We start from the raw sequence: 20,024 nt of genomic DNA on the forward strand, positions 1-20,024 counted from the left end.
TAACTGTTCTTTCCTAAGGACTCCTGTATCAACTGCCAAAGAAATTCTTTCAAAATTCAGATTTCTCCCTCTTGAGATCATATTTCCCACTTAATAGTTATCAATTTTTTTCTTAAAGGAACTCTGAACATAAAATGAGTAATACTACTGCAACTCTTAATCCTGGCGAAGTAAAGCTTTTGTTCTAACACTATGTGTATGCATCTATGAGGGAAGTTACTATAATAAAATAAATGCGTTATTCCTTCTTTCTCCCCTCCATGCCCTTGGATCGCATCCTGTCTTTGTAACTCTATACTAGTGACCACACAGACAGTCAGATGCTAGTTAAGTGCAGGATAAGGTATACTATTTAAAAACTTCATCTTACAACTGTATTGATCAGAGACAAATTGAGATAAGCTGGTTTGCTAAGTAAACATTTGGAAAAGCAAGCTCAATTAAAAATATGAGATCTAAACTTTAAGGAAACCAAAATTTTTTGTAGAAGCATGGTAATGGGATTTTTCTTATTAGAAGAAGTTAGGAGTGCCTCTCTGCCACCCCTGCAACCACAACTTCAAAACAGAAAACTAGTATTGTAATTAAAACCCAGGATAGTGTTTTATAAGCTTAGGCAGATTTCAAACTGCCTTTGTAATTTAATAATTGTGTCACCTTGAGCAAGTTAATTTCCTCATCTATAAAGTAAAGATTATAAACCTTTTAAAATACCATCAAAACCAGGAATACTTAAGTATAAATTTAAATTTGTGCCAGGTTTTATGATAAAGATTAATAAAATGTTGATGAAATAAAACAGTTCAGTTGACAATTGCTATCAGAACTCTCTAAATTTCACATAAGCCCAATCAAATGCCTAAGAGACTTAGTAACCAGCATATAAAGAAACAAGCTGTTACAAAATTTATATAAGGAACTAGAATAGCCAAAAAATAGTTTTGAGAAAAGGATCCATACTACTTGATTTAATTTACTGATTTTTTTTTGGTTTTTTTTTTTTTTTTTTTAAAGATTTATTTATTTATTTATACAAGCACTGGGTACAGTCAGAAGCACGGGAGGGTGAGCGAATTCACCAGAGTCAGAGCAGAGGGCAGAGCAGGCAGACTGAGAAAGTGCACTGCTGAGGGGAGCAGTGTGTGGCAGGAGAGGTCTATGAGCCATGTGGAACCCTCGCTGGCCCCAGCACTGCAGAGGCTGCGGGCAGCTTCGCAACCCAGCGCTCAACCTCTGCGCCACCGGGGAGGCCCAATTTAACCCACTATTAATGTAGTAGATACTAATGAAACAGTCCAAAAATGATTCACAAACACGGTCAATTGACTGATGTGAAAAGGCAATGCTTTTCAACAAATGGAAACAATGATATATAGCCGTGTACCAAAAAACCAACACTGAAAAAAAAAAATAACCCCAAAACATACTATTTACCGTATACAGAAAGTGAAAGTGATCATAAGCCAAAATATACCTCAGACTCCTAGAAGAAAACAGATCAGCTCTGACTGTGACTATATCTAAAGCATGACACACAATAAAAAAATCCAGAAACTGAATTTCTCCAAAATTAAGTGCTTCCCAAAAAATAGAAGAATGAAAAGACAAGAGCAACTCTATAAATTACATATACGACAAAGGGCAAGTGTCCAGAATACACTAAGAATTCTAAAAATTCAGTAACAACCCAAAATTTTAAAGTGGGTAAAAGATTTGAACAGACAATACAAACTATAAAACTAATGTTTCTACTTTGACCAAACCATCCCCTTCAAGAAGTTATATGTATTCTTCCAGTTCATAATGTAACTCCTATTAAAAAGTAAATACTGGAGGGCCTCCCTGGTGGTGCAGGGGTTAAAGACATAGTGCTATCAAGCTGTCTATCACCAGCCAGGGAGCTGACCCACATGGCACAGCAGATCCTACACCCCAGTTTTTGTTTGGACTTTGTTACCACGTGAAATCACAAAGTGGATATTTAGGAAAATTCACTTTAAGAGTTGAACTATTATAATGATCCATATAGGAATGGGAATTAAAAAAAATTTTTTTTCCAGGAAAAGCCACCAAACTTGAAGCCCAATACAGTATGGGAGAATTACTCTTAAGACAGCATCAAGAGAAGGGGTATGATATAAAGAATTGGAGGTCCAGTGATAATGCTTGGTAGACTGTTTTCACAGTCCGCAGCAACCAAGTGGTAGCTGTAAAGATTCAATGCAAACATCTGGATGTGCCATGATGTGTCATTTTGCCAGGAAAATTTTAAAACAAAAATGTGTAAGAAAGAATTCTTTCCTGTCAAAAAAACCCCAGCACATTAAAAATTAAAAATCACAAGCAAGGTACCTAAAAGTACATATACAGGCAACCAGTATAGAAATATACTGTATAGGGGCTTCCCCGGTGGCGCAGCGGTTGAGCGCTGGGTTGCGAAGTTGCCTGCGGCCTCTGCCCTGCCGGTTCGATCCCCGGCTGCTACCCGGCAACCAGAGGAGGGTCCCACATGGCGCGCAGACCTCTCCTGCCGCCCGCTGCTCCCCTCAGCAGTGTACTTAGGTCCTTCTGCCTGCTCTGCTCCCCGCTCTGGCTCTGGTGAATTCTCTCACCCTCTCGCGCTTCTGACTGTACCCAGTGCATGTATAAACAAACAAACAAATAAATAAATAACATGCCTCTATTTTAAAAAAAAAAAAAAAGAAATATACTGTATATACTGAACAACAAATATGCCTTGGAGATGGGGTAGGGGTGATAAATCCTTCCAAATAAGGAAGGGAATTTGGGACAGTTTTCTGGAGATCTGGTGCATGAACTCTGATCAGTGAATTTAGGAGAAAACCTCAAGATACCAAATAGAAGGAAAAAACTTAGCTGACAATATTCAAAACAAAAAAAAGACTATGTAAGAATATGAAGGATAGATTTTATGCACATGGTACATAAATTCTCAAATTAGTTCAAAAGCCACCTGTGGCGCAATGGGTTAAGTCTCAGCACTATGAAGCTATCTACAGTCACTTCAGCAGGAGTTCCATCCCTGGCCAGGGAGCTAACCCATATTGTGAAGGAGACCTCTCCTGTCTCACCTGCCGCTCCCCTCAGCAGTGTGTTTCAGTGGATCTGCCAGTTCTGCTCCTTGTCTTTCTCTGATGAATCCTCTCAGCCCACCCCCACCCTGCATCTCTGGCCTATACTCCAGCTCTTGTAGGCATAAGTAGAATGAATCTTTAGAAAAAAAAAAAAAAAAAAAAAAAGCACAGACCACCTGCGTAAGTATTCGCCATAGATTTGAATTCACTAGGTCGGATGTGAAAAGACCAAATTTCTGCAATTTTAACAAGTATATGACAGTATAAATACTACACTAAAGTTTGAGAATCATTTGTACTCAGATTACTGAAAGGACAACATGGCAACAGAAATGGATTACTTAAAGGTGTTTCAAGATATGGAAGTTTCTATTACAAAGCCAAGTGGAGATGACACTTATAGGGGATGATGTTAAGGAAATTTTATTTCCTTTGATTTTTAGGAAGTATATGCATCAGAAGTAGTTATACATACCTAAAAGATGAAACATCTGGCAAAAACTTTCCAGTAGATGGTTTCAAATATCTTAACTGTTCAGCATCAACATTTCCAACATGAAGGGACAGAGTCAGGGAGCCTATAAGGAAAACAAATGGCCTAATTATTCATGGATTAAATGACATCTTTCATATTTTATTGACAAGTCAAGAAAGAGAAAATGGTCTGTCTTATGGCAGGCCAAGTTAATTTGGTAAAAGACAATTTTACAGAAGGGCTAAGATATGCTACTGCAAGAGAACTTCAACACAAGATCCCTTACCAGGAAGATGAAGGGATTCAGGGTTTATTTTGAAAGTATGTTTTACACTGATATGTTTTATTATAAGTTTCATAGGATAAAACATGTGACTTAATATATAACTGTTATATTTACTATTTTCATTGCAAAAGCTTCTTAAAATCATTTTACTGTTACTTTTGTGCCCCAGATATTTTTCTAATCACCTTTTACCCGTGTCCACTGAAAAATGGAGCAAATGTGCCTAAATGCAGTTGTTGCACATTTCTAGAGAAAATATTAGAAATGAGCACATACTCTTACTTCCAAGACACTATAATGATTCATTCACCAACTGAGTATGTTTGACATGGAAAGCCTAAAGGCAGGCCACAAAGTTGGCAAGTCCTACATTTCTGACAAGGAAAGTTTCTCTTCCTTCCTGGCTGGCAGTCCTCTTTGGTGATACAAAGCCAAATTGAAGCTTTCTGACAAATGACTTCATGCATAGACATGACAAGCATTTAGTTTTCTCCCCATCTAGATATCTGGACAGCTTCCAAACAATTTCAGGAGAGAAGTTTTAAACATGAAACTCGGCTCATCTACTCTAAAGCTATTCTCTTCCCTAAAAGGAAATCTGACAAAACAGGAAGTACTTGGCGGCACAGAGAAGCAAGTTTTGTGGCTTAAATAATTACTAGTTAACAGACTAGTTCTTCATGGCTGTAATAAAATACAGAACTTCAAACTTGAGAGAAAAAACAAAAATTTGCCTGTTACCAAGGTTCCCTTGCAAATTTAAAGACTTTAACGACAGTATCACATGATACATGGAGAAATTAGAAACAGGAAGATGGCTTTTTTAAAGTGTAATGCTTCTTCATATAAAATCCCCCTTTTTTGTCTTGTCTGACCAAGATCTAAGTCTCCAAAATCATACAAACATTGAAAGTAGCTTGACTGCACACAAAGATTAAGAAACACAAAGATTTTAAAATAAAATATTCTGGGCCTCCCCAGTGGCGCAGCGGTGGAGTGCTGGGTTGCGAAGCTGCCCACGGCCTCTGGCGCCGGTTCAATCCCCGGCTGCTCCCCGGCCACCGGAGGAGGGTCCCACATGGCGCGCAGACCTCTCCTGCCGCCCGCTGCTCCCCTCAGCAGTGTACTTCGGTCCTTCTACCTGCTCTGCCTCCCGCTCTGGCTCTGGTGAATTCTCTCACCCTCCCGTGCTTCTGACTGTACCCAGTGCATGTATAAACAAACAAAACAAACAAATAAATAAATAAAAACATGCCTCTATTAAAAAAAAAAATTTTAAAAAAATAAATAAAAATAAAATATTCTGGTTTGGTTTGAGGGGACCTAAAAACTTGGAAAAGTTTTTTTTTTTTGTTTATGCTTGCCAAGGGATTTGAGGTAACCCTAAACTCAAATGTAAATATACCCCCCTAAATAGGCCATCAGGATTAGCAGACTGAAAAACATTGTACCAAACATACCATAAGTCTCCTCACATTCCCCCCACTACCCCAATTACATTGTTGGTATAACAACTAGAGTATTTTCAGGTAACAATTTATATCTTAAATCAATCTTAAAAAAAAAAAAAAAGTTATTTTTGCATACAAGAACTGGGGTATAGGCCAGAGGTGTGGGGGTGAGAGGATTCACCAGAGACAAAGCAGGTAACAGAACAGGCAGACTGACTGAAATATGCAGTTGAGGGGAGCAGCAGGCGAGTCAGGAGAGGTCTGCTGTGCCATCCATGTAGGTAGCTGCCTGGTTGGGGATCGAACTAGCGCTGTAGTGGCTGCGGATAGCTTCACAGGTTGTTTCTTAACCCCTTGTGCCACCAGGGAGGCCCTATATCTTAACTTTTAACATATTATACTTAAGGGTATAATGGTATATCAAAGTGCCTAACATACACAAACTACCAAATAAACATAAAATAGTATTATCTAGTCTATTCCTCCCCACCTCCCTAAAAGCGGGTTGAGACCCAAAGAAAATCATGAAGTCAATTTTGGTGTCAAGAGTTTTTTGGTTTTTTTTTTTTTTAATGAATTACAGGGGAAAATACCAGAATACACTGTCCTTTCATTTGTTACTGTGTGGGCAACATATACAAAGTTTCACCACAATGAAATTAACAGGTACCTTGTTCAAGTTACTGTTTCAAATCTTGAGGCAGTCAATGAAAGCAATTAGAATACTTGCAGCCTCCCCCAAGGCACAGTGGTTGTGCGCTGGGTTGGGAAGCTGCCCGCAGCCTCTGCAGTGCCGGTTCGATCCCCAGCCACCAGCGAGGGTCCCACATGACACGCAGACCTCTCCTGCCACCTGCTGCTCCCCTCAGCAGTGTACTTCGTCAGTTTGCCTGCTCTGCTCTCAGCTCTGGCACTGGTGAATTCACTCACCCTCCCTCGATTCTGACTGTACCCAGTGCTTGTATAAATAAATAAATAAATAAATCTTAAAGAAAAAAAAGAATACTTGCTAAGTAAAATAAGGTAAAGTGAGAAAGAAAGGACATTAAAGCTTCTGTCAGAGTTTGATCCTATGCATCAGGAATAACGGCAACTTCCTCCAGTGCTAAAATAAGTCAACATTTGATAATTCTGATTCTGAGGAGTTGCTAATTATTAGTTAACCTTTCAGGCAGGGAGAGATATCAGAAGTATGAACAGGAATTCTTGTTTTAAAATATATGGTCCAGGACTGGAATTCTAAATATCAAGAGCTGTAAAAACCCAGTGCCAAGGTCCTTAAATTCTAAAAGCAAACATGCACAAAGAGTGCTAGATCCCAGATCATGACCAAAGAGAACAGGCTTAAAATTACAACACAGAATAGTTGGTTTTTAATTTCAGTTTGTATATTAGAATATTTACATAATTCAGTATCTTACTGAACTATTTTAATAATCCTGAGAACTTCTGAGCTAAGAGTACAAAAATTACTGCTTTAGATCTATGAATACCTACTACAAGTATGGTATTTTAACTATTTCCAACCCTTTCCTTCTAACTCTAGAATAGAAGCCAAGACTCTATCAATAAATATTATAGTCAAAGATCAAATAAATGTCTTCCTCAAGAAATTCCACTCAGTTCCTATTCTCAGACTACAAGAGGCCTTTTGGTATTGTGATAAGAAAAAAAATGTACCTACAGAATGAGATTATGAATTCAATAACAGAGCCAGATGACTGTATATTCTGTTATAGGCAGCAGATATGTCTTTTAGTCCTGGTCAAACTTTTCATAAATTTGGACTAGTGGTTATGAGGAAGATTTGCCATCAGGTAGATTATGAAAAATCAGTAACTGCCAGAAAAACGATCAATCCTTCCAGAGGGTAATTGGTCTTTAAAAAAAAAAAAAAAAAAAACAAGAAAACATTCTAGTGAAAAATTTTGACCTGTAGATAGTGCCATAGTGCTCTACTCACTACATATTCTTGACTATAACCCCAGCCCTAAAACCTCAAGTGACCTTATTTTCAGTAAATGATCAGGCAAGATGTTCTTTGCGTACCAAACACTGACAAAGCACATTTTTACTGGCCATTAACTGTCACCTTTTAGTTTGCTGTAACTTTCACTCCACAAACGAGATGCTAATACGTGCCAAGGTCTGTGACAGGTTCCAACTTACACAGGTGAATAAGGTACAGTCTCAGTCTATTAATGATCACATTCCCTATTAAAGGATGTAATAGGATAAAAAACCAAAATACAATATATAAAGGGGTAGTAATCATGAAAGAGAAAATAGATAAAATTCATATGGACAAATTACCTATAGTTATATAAATACAAAGGAAAGCTTTACATAAATAAAGTAGTATCTGAACATGGGTGGCAGGAGGGTAACACTGCAGATGTTGGTTGAAGTATTACTGAAAATACAAAAATGAGAAAGCACATAGCTTCTATAGGGCAGCTATGATAGTTTAGTATGACTGCAGCAGATGCAAGGAAGGAAAAAGTTAACTTTGGAAAGAGGTTAATACGACCTTCAGGAGAGTTTTGAATGGGTGGCAAAGAGTCTAGATGCTTTACTTCTATATCTACATAATATATTTTAAAGTTCTCTAACATACACCACTATCTACAAACTAACACCACTATCTAGTATTGAGCTTTTCCTAAATATTCGGCCATTTATTCTAAGCAGGCATAGTGGTAAAATACCTCATAAGTTCTAATATGCAGCTAATCCTAGAACCAAGGACAACTTGGTCCCACATAATTTTCCCAATGCAATCTTTAGTCAGTCATCTTCTCCCAACTGTTTTATTTATCCACTGTCCTAAACACAGCTTTCTTCATCTAAATGCATTCTTGTAACCTTCCATCCAACTAGAATCTTTTCTTCTAATTTTATGTATTCTATCTCACTTTCCTTGAAAAGCTTTCAATGACAACTAAATAAATTCTGTTCTGTATTAGAAAACAAATTATCTTTTAGAAATCAATTAGATCCAATTGTATACTGAATATTGACAAATCTGTTCTCCTGAGTAATGATTTAAGTTCTTCAAACTTATCTAAACTGCATCTTTTGAAATAACTGTGTTGATTTCCCACACATTTAATTATGCTTTCTCTTTTATTGACAGTAAGTTCCTTGAGCATACATTCCTGCCATGTAGGAATACCAGTAGGTAACCTGGAACAGTTTGAATTCAAATCTTAAAATACGCTGCCATTCTAGTTTAAATAGGCTATGAGAGAAAAACACTATCTATGACACCACGTGGAAATAAAATCAGTACTGACATCTAACAGGGCAAAAAGACCATGAAAAGATCACAAAGGTTGCTTTAGTTACAAATAACCATATTATGGAAGTTCCAAAAGCCAACAAAATTATTAGGAAAGCAACTGCATTCAGCACAGCAATCTGTTCTAATCTCCACAAACAAGAGGTGGCTGTACAATGGGCCAAATTCTGACATATTCCAAAAAATACCTGTATCTATCTACCTACTGTATAATAGTGAGATGGACAATCTCAACTACTAAAAGATTAAAGTTAAATAGAACTGTATGCCAGAAACAGAATTTTTAGCAGATAATATCCAGGTCTTTAAAAACTGTAGCACTCTACTAAATTTTACCAAAATGAAGTTTACTCTAGAAGACAGAGACTTCTTTTAGTTTTGAGTATGCTATAGCCCATACACTCAAAACAGACTCTTTTATTATTTACTTAAAAAAAAAAAAAAAAAAAGGTTTCTAAACACTGATATGATCCTTATGATGTCAGGTATTTTACCATGGCTAAAAAAAAAAAAAAAATTATGTAAATGTTCACAGCGTTTTGATCAAAAATTTAGAAAACGGAACCAAAAGAATGGGTAAACAAAACAGGGGTTGTTTTGAGATTTCAGATTAAAATACCATGTGGGGACGCTACTTAGGTAAACTCATCTCTTGACTAAAACATTCTGCTTTCAAAACAGTTTTTCCTCACAGAAACATTAAACACTTGATAATCTGGTTTGCGTTCTATTAATTTAGGTTCACTGAAATAGGTTACAAAAAACATTTCTATCACAATTTTCTTTCATATATACCTAAGAAACAAAGTATTTGGAACATTAAAGTTTGAATGTTCAGATAGCATCTGTGAAATATGAATTTTGTAGAAGAGAATTATTGTTAAAGAAAACATAAGTCAGCTTATTTCACACTTCATATACAAATGTGCAAAGAGATTCATAAGAAATATTTACAGAGCATCTATCATCTATTAGGGAGACATTAACAGTAATAAAACCTTGTTGCAGCTGTCTGGAGTAGTCTCAAAAACCACACGCAGGAGAGTCAAACAACTGCAAAGTATTTGTGATGAAGAGAGGCATATCCAGGCTCCTTTGAGGGCACCATAACCACCAAGAGAATGTACATGTGGACAAAAACCTTTAAGGAAGACTAACAGGGAAACAAAGTAGCTAAACTCTATTAGCTCTGACAGGGAAGCCACTTATTTATTCTTACCCTCTAAATGTCACTTTTCATGTAGCAAAATGTTTCACATACAAATGTCTAGCTATTCTAGAAGAAAAAGTAAATCAGTAACAGATTCACTCAGGAGATTCAAGAAAAATCCTCAAATTAGGTTACTTTGTGACTTAAAGATGGTGGTAATTCTACTTCAATAAACAAACTTGGGAGAGAAAGTGAAAATAAAGCCAACAAAAAAAAACAGAAAAGCTTTCTGATGGACAATTATAGAGGACTGGAACCTTCTTTGCACAATCCTTTTGCCCTTGTGTTTCCACTTCTGGGAATTTACTCTAAAATAAATAATGATCAGGGGATGTGAACGGAGATCTAGATGCCTAGAAATTTTAGCCACTGATGTCAGTTCTCACACAAAATCTTTTGCAAAACATATACAAAGGAATGTACTGATACGTTATCACTATTGTAGGAAAATTAAAAGATCCGAATATAACACATACTCATGTATCATGGACATTATGCAGTCATAAGCCATGAAAAATGCTTAATGAACAAAATTATATCCCATATTCCCAATGTTTTCCATAAAGAAAAAAATGAATGACAAAATGAACACAACTAGAATGTTGTTTGGGTTTTTTTGGTAAAACAAAGCCAATGAGAGAGAGAAAATCCTCTGTATAAAATGTAAGTACAATATAACTTCTATCTTCTGATGGAAAGAATACACGAGATTTTTCTTTTGGCTTCTTATTAATTTCCAAATGCCCACTGCATGCATTATTTGAATCAGATAAAAACATCTTGAAGTCAGGTAGTGGACTTTGGGTGATTCCCCCTGGAAAGTTCAGCAATATTGTATTGTTTTACAATTTTCTTAAAAAAAAAAAAAAAAAAAAGCTTCTGAACTCTTATTACCAGTATCTTTTCTATGTGTCAAATTTTTACAGGGAGGAAACACATGAATGGACAAATTCATAAGGCTGTCCTAATTTCCAGATTTCACTCTAAAATATCACATAAAGAAGCTAACTATACACTCACTTAAAACACTTGATCCAATAAAACATCTTTTTGCTACCATTCTCTCTTTCCCCTATTTATTGTTCTTCTTACTTTACAGGTTAATAAGAATCTTTTCCAGGTGTTCACCTTAATTCTGAAGATAGTTACAAATACTAGAACTCACCCCAGGATTGTTTTCAGGTATCCGGCACTGGTATGTCCTGTTTTCTTCAGCACAGTTGTTAAAAAAAAAAAAAAAAAAAAAAAAAAAGAAAAACAAACCCACACAGTAAGTTATTAAATCACTCCATTCAACCATTTTCTAGTCTTGAATCTCAATACAGCAAATGGGTTTAAAACAGACATAACATGAGGTCAATTTTAATTACCTACCCAGATTAGGTACCTAACAGAAACACCCCATATATTTTATTTCCCTAAAAAGTAATTTTGTGAAAAATCATTTGTGAATGAAGACGTGATTTGGCTTTCAAGTGTCTTTGTTGTTGAGTCAATTTAATCAAAGTGGATTATAGACGATATTTTACATTTAGCTCAATATTCAAAACAACTTGCCCGTATTAATTACTACTTCGTTCACCCCATTTCAAACGTGGCCCTGAACGCAGTCCTGCGGGAGAGGTCCTTTAAACTACCTTCAGTCCTTTCAAAAGTAGCACAAGCCTCGGGCCGCGCCGCGCAGTCGGCCGAGGACAGAGCATCCCGCGCCGCGTCGGCGCCGGCAGCTGAGCTCCCCCGCGCCCCGCAGCCGGCGCGGTCCCGGCAGAGCCTGCGGAAACCTGCTCTCCGCGCAGGACGTCCCCGAAGCCGGGGCTCCCGCCTCGATTGAGGGGGCGCCCGCGTCGGCGGCGCTGGAGAATATGACCAGGTCCCGAAACACCTTGCAAAGAGAGGCAGACCTGCTGGGCCACGAGCGGGTCCAGGAAATCCCAAGCCCTAGAGAGGCGCCCGAAGACGCACTGCGGGAGACCTGCGCGTCTCCTCCGCCTCTTTCTCTCCTCCTCGGCGGGAGAGGACGCCTCCCCCCCGCCTGCCCGCCCCCTCTCGCCCCACCCCGCGGCGGGGAGCGCTCGCCGCGCCATGGCTGCCGGCGGCCCCTGCACTTCCGGTGTCGGCGCCGCTAGAGCTGCGCCACCCCCAGTCCCTCGGACCCCCATAACTTCCCACTGACCTTTTTGACAGGTCCGCGATCCTCCCGACCTTCACCAGGTGCTGTCCCGGAAGGAACTGGGGATGGCCGCCGCCCTGAAATGAATTCAGGGGATGAGCAGTCCGCTCCTGCCCAGCCAGAAGCCTAAAATGCGATAGAGCTGCGGCCGCCGCTGCCCAGACAAAATGGCGCCGGGAAGCCGGCTTAGCGCAGGCGCCTTGGAAAGACCCTGCCCCGCCCCCGTGTAAGCTCTGGCCGCAGCTCCCTGTTCGGTTTCCATGGGACACTCCGCCGCCAATCCTCGGGCGGAGCAGCTCTTCCTGACCCTTCAATTTACCAATCAGTGCTCAGTCAAGCACATCCGGAGTCGTCTGTACCAATCATGCCTCAGGACATGCTTACTCAATTCCTCGTTCTCCAGTAACGTTGGCCTCCGGGGCCGGCCAATCACAAGTGGCAGCTGTCCTACCTGCTGTTCTCCGCACCAATCGGTGAAGTTTCAGCGCTACATCCAATGAGGACGGCAGGCAGCGAACTCCAATCCGAAGCTCTTCGGCGTCATGAGCAGCCAATGGGAGTTCGTGTAGGAGCGAGTCTGCTCAACAGCTTGTTATTTGGTGGATTGTGGCAGTAAATCGGGCGAGTGGGGAAGCGGGCGCAGGAACTGCCGCCGCGGCCGGGAGTGGTGCTGCCCGGACGGGGGCCCGCGGGGGTCAGCGGGCGGAGGACGCGGGGCTGACAGCGCGCACTTCTCCCGCAGTTGGTAGGCGGGAGGAGGGGCGCGGGGGATCGTGAATGAACGCGGCGGCGGTAGCAGCTGCTGCCGCCGCCCGGGGTCCCGGTGCAGTGGGGCGCCGTGGAGGTGGGGACGGGGTGCGGGACGCGCGGCGGCGGGCGCAGGGCAGGGGCCGGTCCCGGGGCAGCGCGGCAACTGCGGGAACCGCCGCGCCGCCCCGGTCGCGTCCCCGGGCTCCCCGGGAAAATGGCTGTGGGGCGGCCGCGCCGCTAAGTTTGCTTCCGCGCGGAGAGGCGCGGGCTGCGGGAGGGAGTCGCCCCAACTCCGCGGCGCGTCCCCGAGCCCGCGGCGGTGCGGGGGGCCGGCGCCCGCGCCCCTCCGCGCTGTACAAAAAGTTGAGGCGGGCGCGGGGAGGAGGCGGCGGCTGCGGCGGCGGCTCCCTCCCGCCCTCCCACCCGCGGCGGGCCGCCTCCCCTCCTCCCGCCGCGGCCCCCTCCCCGGTCCCCGGCGCGCCTCCCGGCTGAAGGCCGCGGCCCCTGCCCCTGCGGGCGCCGCCGCTCGCCGCCTCCTGACGCGGCGGAGCGGAGGAAGGAGAGCAATGGCGCCGTGACACTCCGCTGCCGCCACCGCGGGCCGGGGCGGGCCGAGGGGGCCGAGCGGCGGAGGCGGGGCGCGGGCCGGAGTCGGGGTGCCGGGGGGCGGCCGCGCCGGCGGGGGACCCGGGATCGCCAACGGCGCCCCGCGCCTGCCCGGGGCCGTGGGTCCCGGGCTCCGACTGGAGCGTTCCGGGTCCGAGGGGCGGGCGCGGCGGGGGCGCGGCGGGGCGCGGAGGGCTCGGCGCGGAGGGCTGCCCTTTGGCGCCCGCGGGGTTCTCGCGCCGCCCCGGCCGGGCCCTGGGCCGCCTTCCGAGGGGTCCCGTCCCTCGGCGGGCGAGGGTTCTGCCCCTCCCGGCCGGCGTTTGTTTACTTTCTTTGCCCGGGTCGCTCCCCTCCGCTGGCTGATTCTCTGCTTGTCTCTTCCTCCCGGTGCTTCCAACGCAGAGGAGAGAGCTCGCTGAGCTGGAACCCCACAGATCACCGGGGAAAATGAAGGTAAGTGGAGTCAACTCTGCTTCGAACCTCATGCCCTGGACACGCTGCTTGTCAGGAGGCTGCTGCTGTGGAATGTCATTTTTTTTTTTTCTTCTCAAAATTGGTTCCTGTGTTAACCAGCACTTTCTGAAAATAAGAACGTGTTGAATGGGTGAGAAATGATTATTATATCTAAACGCAGTCAGTTTGGCTCTTCTCTGAAGCTGCTCGCACTTTGGAGAGGCTGCTACAGCCTTTCCATTGTTGTCCATTGGGTTAGTATTTTTAAACACTTCCTGTGTTGGCAGTAATCTTTGCAGAAGTAAACCTTTTGTCCTGCTTTGGTTCTTAGGGGATTTTTTGAAATTTGTTTTCTTCCCCTGGGTCAATACGATTTTCTAATGAGTATGTGGAATGTTAAGGGAGATAGAATTTCTTCTAAAGGTAAAAAGTGAAATTGTGGGACTAAAATATCTGAAGAACTAAAACTTACGGTTCAATTGTTATAGTAATATTTAAAATGTGTTCTTCTGAAGACAACTCATACTGCAAACATCATATGTAATGTTTAAAAGGCAAGGGAGATACAGTACAGCAGTCTGGAGTGCTGTGATAATGAGTGTTTCAAGATAGATACATATTTACCAAAAGTATCTATTTTCAATTTGCATTATTTGTAATTGCACTAGTTTTAAAAAGTACTTTGTTCCTGATTTACTTACTGTTTCAGTGTAGTAAGCTTTCAAATATTGGATTTTCCCAAATTTTCTCTTGCTTTCCTATCTTCTTCAGGTGACACATCTAACCTTTAATGTTACTTGATAAAATCTATTGAAAAATAAAAAATCATTTTATATTTAAAAAGTATATCTCTAAGTGCATTTAGCATTGTTGAACTGAGCTTGTAAGAATACACTTAACTTTTGAAAAATAACAAAGTGACAGATTGAGGCAGCAATCATTCATTAAAGTAAATTGTAGAATGAAATTTCTCACATCTCAATGTATCTTTCTAAGCATGGCCATTTTTACTAAGAAGTAAATTGTTAAAGCTTGCATTTTTTAATTCAAGATTAGTTTGGTAAACTAGGTATAGCTAAAGGTCTTAACATCAGTTTGTATCTCTGCATTCATCGGCTAAATTTAGGCTTATAACTTAAAAATGCAACTTTGGGCCTATTATTTTTCCTAATAATACTCACTTCATTTCTTATTTCTACAACTGTCCTGTATCCAAAACACAAAGCTTTTAATTAGCTATATAAATAAATACCTATTCATTACCAATGTTAATTTTAATAACAATACTTTAAAGTGAAAAGCAGTTTTCAGGAGGCCATGAATGTATAATGAAGTTTTATGAGCTACTTAGTATGAATCTGCTTTTCTTGTTTTTCCTAATTTTTCATTTCTTAAATTGTAGAATTGATGAAGCATTTTGTAGCTGTAGGAAAAAACATTACTCTTACTGGTATTTTCTAGTTGTAACTTAAAATATGTTTTGAGGGTGTCAGTATATAAAATAATTGTTAATGTTTTCTTTAGGGTAATTTTCAACTTGTCAGTATATCATTAAGCAAATAATTTTAATGTCCTTTTTACTTTAAATATGGAATCTTTTAATGACACTTAAGGTTACTGTAAAATCGTAGTGACATTCACATTTTTTGTTCCTTTCCTCAGGCGGCTGATGAGCCTGCCTACCTGACAGTGGGAACTGATGTCAGTGCCAAGTACCGAGGTGCCTTCTGTGAGGCAAAAATTAAGACTGTAAAAAGGCTGGTAAAAGTAAAGGTAATTTTTTTTTTGTTAATGCAACAGCTTTATTCATTCTATACTGAAGAAAGCTGGGGATGGTGAGACTGTAAATCATTGTATTTATTGAATCTTTAGTGATTGAACCATTACTGTGTGAAAGTAGTTATGTACATAACTATAAGGAAAGCACATTACAATTGAAAAGCGAAAATGAGAAATTATTCTAAAATGCTTCTTCAAAATACCATGCTCATGAAAAAATATACTATCCTTATGATATTTCATATCATTTGGATCTTCCTATTTGTAGTAACATACTTACTTGGGCTATAATCTGTTTTCTCCCCTTTTATAATATTTAGGTAGAGACGATTTCAGTTGATGAGGAAAAACAACACCGTGGAAATTATGTTTTCAAGACAATCTTAAAAAATGATTTAAGAATTTTATTTTAAAGATGTTAACCATTATTCCTTCACGATATTTGGAAATATAGAAAAGTACCAAAGGATTAATACCCACCCATAGCTTATATATCAGAAATACTATAGTTAACATTTTTGGGTTTACTTCTAGTAAACCTCCTATATAAATGTTTTAAATCTTATATTATTGAAGCAGTTCATGCTTATTTATAAACATTTTTAAGATTATAGAACTATAATAAAGTTTATGAAAGTCCTCTTTGATACTACTAAGATATTTGATGTGGTCTATTAGATTTTATGCTGTGCCTTTCATAATATTGTTATTTTTGGTTTTCACTAACATATCTGATGTTTTTCTACACGAATTAAACACATGAAAGGAGGAAATGTCTGTCTTGTTCTATACCCACCACTGAGAGTAGTGTCTGATACAGAGTAGGCACCCAAAATATGCTGAATGAATAAATGAATTAGAGCTGTGATTCTCAAGATATGGCTGGGACCAAAAGCATCAGCCTCGCCTGGGAACTTGTTTAAAATGCTAATTCTTAGGCCCCCACCCTAAATCTACTGAATCAGAAACTCTGGGGATACCGTCCACTGATTATTTTTTAACAAGCTCTCCAAGTATTTCTGATGCATGTTGAAATTTGAAAACCAGTGAACTAGAGACATGTAATTTTTTTTGAAAATTGATTGATCTATGGTTATTGTAAGTTCCTATTTAAATTATGGTCTGCTGTGAAACTTTCCTTCAAGTATTACTAGGATGTCAGAAACTTTTCAAGTATTATTAGGATGGCACTTGACATTTCTTTGTTTCATATAGGTTTTTTTAATGTCAGCTATGCAGAATATGAATATGAAATGTTTAGACCTATTTGAGGAAACTTAATTGTTGTTAGTATTATGGCTATATATATACGCACACTTGGGCATGTATTTAACTTAAATATCAATACCATTTGTTTGGAGGGATGTCTTAACAGATATACATTACCTAGAATGTGAATTTTCTTATTTGCTCTATTTGCACAATTACCTTATACATTTGGGAGGATCTGTGGTGGAAAGGAGCACTTATTTGTAATTGAATTGCCTATTGTGATTATTATTAAAATTAACTTAATAAAGGACCAAAAGAGATCTGGTTTTAATTTTTTACCTTGCATGAAGGACATACTTTTATTTTAATATACTTGGTGACAGAACCTTTTATGACTTGATAAAAAGCAATGAAAGTAGTATTAAACTTTTACTATAATCACTACAGATAATAAATCTTCTATAGCTATTCATTCAGCAAACATTAAGTGCTTGTAAATATACATTGACACTTCCTAACTGCTGGGGATATAGTGATGATGGACTAGGTAGCCTTCAAGGAGGTCGCAGTAAGAGAGATAATAAACATAAATGTAAGACAGGGTAATAAGTATTATAACAGAGATAATCACAAGATGCTAAGAAATCATAGATTAAAGATGTTGTAACAGTGTTACCATAAATGTTTTGTTTTAAAAGTTATGTGAGAACTGTTGTCAAAATGTTTTTCAGGTCCTCCTGAAACAGGATAATACTACACAGTTGGTCCAAGATGACCAAGTGAAAGGTCCTTTAAGAGTACGTATGTTCTATGTCTTTAAATCTGAAATGATGAGTCATAAATTCATACAGCAATTTATTGAATTTTACATTTGTAGATATACTTTAAAATTTTTAAAAGAATGTTAATCAGAAAAATGCAAATGTGCTATAATTAGCATAAATTATGACATAATGATTGCATCTTTTGTTTAAGAATGTTACTGAAAGGTAATTTAATATATACAACTTATGTTTCAGCTCTTGAATACCTCACTGGTTTTACATTGTTGCAATAGATGCGTTAGTCTGCTAAGTTGTATACTAGTATCAAAAGTCTCAATCATCTGTTTTTCTCATTTGCCAAGTTAGCTATGTTGACTTCATACTTCAGTAGGTTGACTTCATAACTATGTTTTCCATCAATTTGTTACCATTCATTTATATAATAGTCTTTGTTATGTTGGAGTATCTCTTCAGTTAATATCTGATATACAAAGTTCTGGAAGCTGAAAGGTCAGCTGGTCCATCCTTCTCTCTTCAGGTACACCTTTATCAAAAAGGTCCCTTAAATATGAATGCTGAATCCATTATATTCATTATTTCTATGAAAGAAAATTGAAGTTATTTTTGCTGTCTTAGATGGTTTTCAGTTCTTATATTCCACAGGTTTTTTGATGGCAATATGAAGTAGTTAAAAAAATTCTCAAGTAAAAATTACAGACTGGGTTCTCATACTGTACCCTTTGCAAATTATATTCTCTTTTGAGCTGCAAGTTTCAATGTGTAGAAGAGGTAATGGTGACTACATTATGTGAAAGGGGTTCAAATTGCATGATAAGTATATGAAATGATAAAGATTTAAGCCAAAGTAAGGTGTAGTTATAAATATTACCATTACGCTTTTACCCAGGTCATGTAGTTCGTGGAAGTGATTTGGCTTGTTTAAATTAGGTAATGGAATTTTTTTTTGAAGATTTATTTATTTATGCATGCAAGAGCTGGGTTACAGGCCAGAGATGCAAGGGGTGAGAGGACTCACCAGAGACAGAATGGAGAACAGAACAGGCAGATATACTGAAGTACACTGCTGAGGGGAGCAGTGGGCGAGCCAGGAGAGATCTGCTGCACCATGTGGGTTGCTCCCTGGCCGGCCAGGGATTGAACTAGTGGTGCAGAGGCTGTGGATTGCTTCGTAGTGTGGTGCTTAACCCTTTGTGCCACCAGGGAGGCCCCTAGGTAATAAAAATTTGATTTGTGTTTTAGGTTGGAGCTATTGTTGAAACAAGGGCATCTGATGGATCCTTTCAAGAAGCTATTATCAGCAAGTTGACAGATGCAAGTTGGTATACTGTAGGTAAGTAATTAAGTAATTTAATGCAATGATTTGGGGGGTAGAATATACTATATCTCTATTTTGTAAATGCATTGAATCATTATTTTCACAGAGAAATAATGTATTCTTTTCTGTAAATTTGCTTGATATAGTTGACTAAGATTTTAGTGATGCCCTGTTGATTACAGAAATATTTTCTTAGTATCTTGGTCACTTGTGGCTATTTCATTTAAGAATGTAGTTCTTTTGTAGATTGCCTTGATATTTCTCTCTAAGAAAGTTATTTCTTATAGCTGTTCTTATTGCATAAGAAAAATAATAAAACTTAGTGTTATAATCAAACTTTTTTTACTGTTTCTGTAATTACAATTAGGCTTGCACAGTAACTGTGTCTTTATTGTACTGCTGTCAGTTTTATGTAAGGATAAAATATAGATGTTACAAATTTACAGACTGAAAATATTCTGGGAGGATTGATTTAAGCCTAGGTGCTCGCATGTTAATTTTTTTATTTTTAATCCAGTCAGTGCATTCTTAGTAATACCTTTCAACAAAGATAGATATGCTACTAATGTGAATGCGTTCTTAACAATTGCATGCATAAGTTTATACCGGCTTTTAAAAACTTTACTGTAGTGAGTAGCAACAAGTGTCATAATAAAATAAATTTAAACCTGTAAGTAGTACTTATATATTATTGTTATTATAGTGATGAGAATAACAATGATTACTTTTTCTAAATCTCTTCTCAGTATTTTCAAACTACACAATTGCATGGTTAACATCTAATCCTTTGTATTACATTGGACATCTATAGCATTGCTTTGTTTTTACGTTTTATCATGTTATAAGCAGTATAATTATTTATTCCTACTGATCTTTGCATATGAATTTTTTTGTGTGTAGTTGTATTCCACAGATGAGTGAAACCATCTGATGTCTTTCGCTTTTTGACTTATTTCACTCAACATAATTACCTCAAGGTCCAACTTGAATTACGCAAAAAGAATATAGTGATTACTAGAGGGAACGGGGTAGTAGGAATAAGGAGATTTGGCAGGGAGAAAGGCAGTGTATGGACATAGGTGGCTTGGTGAAGGGTAAAAGAAAAAAGAGAAAGAAAAATTATTACAGAAAAATGC

General features: G+C 39.2%; 1 protein-coding gene and 1 long non-coding RNA gene across 6 annotated transcripts in view; one reads left to right on the forward strand and one right to left on the reverse strand.

The window, feature by feature from the left end:
- The window catches only part of LOC119239134 (uncharacterized), a 23,161-nt gene extending 10,977 nt beyond the window's left edge, over positions 1 to 12,184 (reverse strand). For all 4 annotated transcript variants that reach the window (XR_008550119.1, XR_008550121.1, XR_008550120.1 and 1 more), the window contains exons 1-3: positions 11,992 to 12,184; positions 10,984 to 11,027; positions 3,571 to 3,673 (exon numbers count right to left, since the gene is read on the reverse strand). This is a non-coding gene — a long non-coding RNA (uncharacterized LOC119239134). The remainder of the gene's footprint in view (positions 1 to 3,570; positions 3,674 to 10,983; positions 11,028 to 11,991) is intronic.
- A 451-nt stretch (positions 12,185 to 12,635) lies between these two features.
- Positions 12,636 to 20,024, forward strand: part of ARID4A (AT-rich interaction domain 4A) — a 63,237-nt gene continuing 55,848 nt past the window's right edge. The window contains exons 1-5 of one of the 2 annotated variants that reach the window (XM_054690693.1): positions 12,636 to 12,733; positions 13,747 to 13,797; positions 15,460 to 15,570; positions 17,520 to 17,585; positions 18,813 to 18,903. In XM_054690693.1, coding sequence (XP_054546668.1) covers positions 13,792 to 13,797; positions 15,460 to 15,570; positions 17,520 to 17,585; positions 18,813 to 18,903 — 274 coding nt within the window. In that variant the 5' untranslated portion in view covers positions 12,636 to 12,733; positions 13,747 to 13,791. The remainder of the gene's footprint in view (positions 12,734 to 13,746; positions 13,798 to 15,459; positions 15,571 to 17,519; positions 17,586 to 18,812; positions 18,904 to 20,024) is intronic. The other variant, XM_037503421.2, reaches the window with a different exon arrangement.

The sequence above is a fragment of the Talpa occidentalis genome, unplaced genomic scaffold (assembly GCF_014898055.3).
Source record: "Talpa occidentalis isolate TD23 unplaced genomic scaffold, MPIMG_talOcc4v2.1 talOcc4.11, whole genome shotgun sequence".
Lineage (NCBI taxonomy): Eukaryota > Metazoa > Chordata > Mammalia > Eulipotyphla > Talpidae > Talpa > Talpa occidentalis.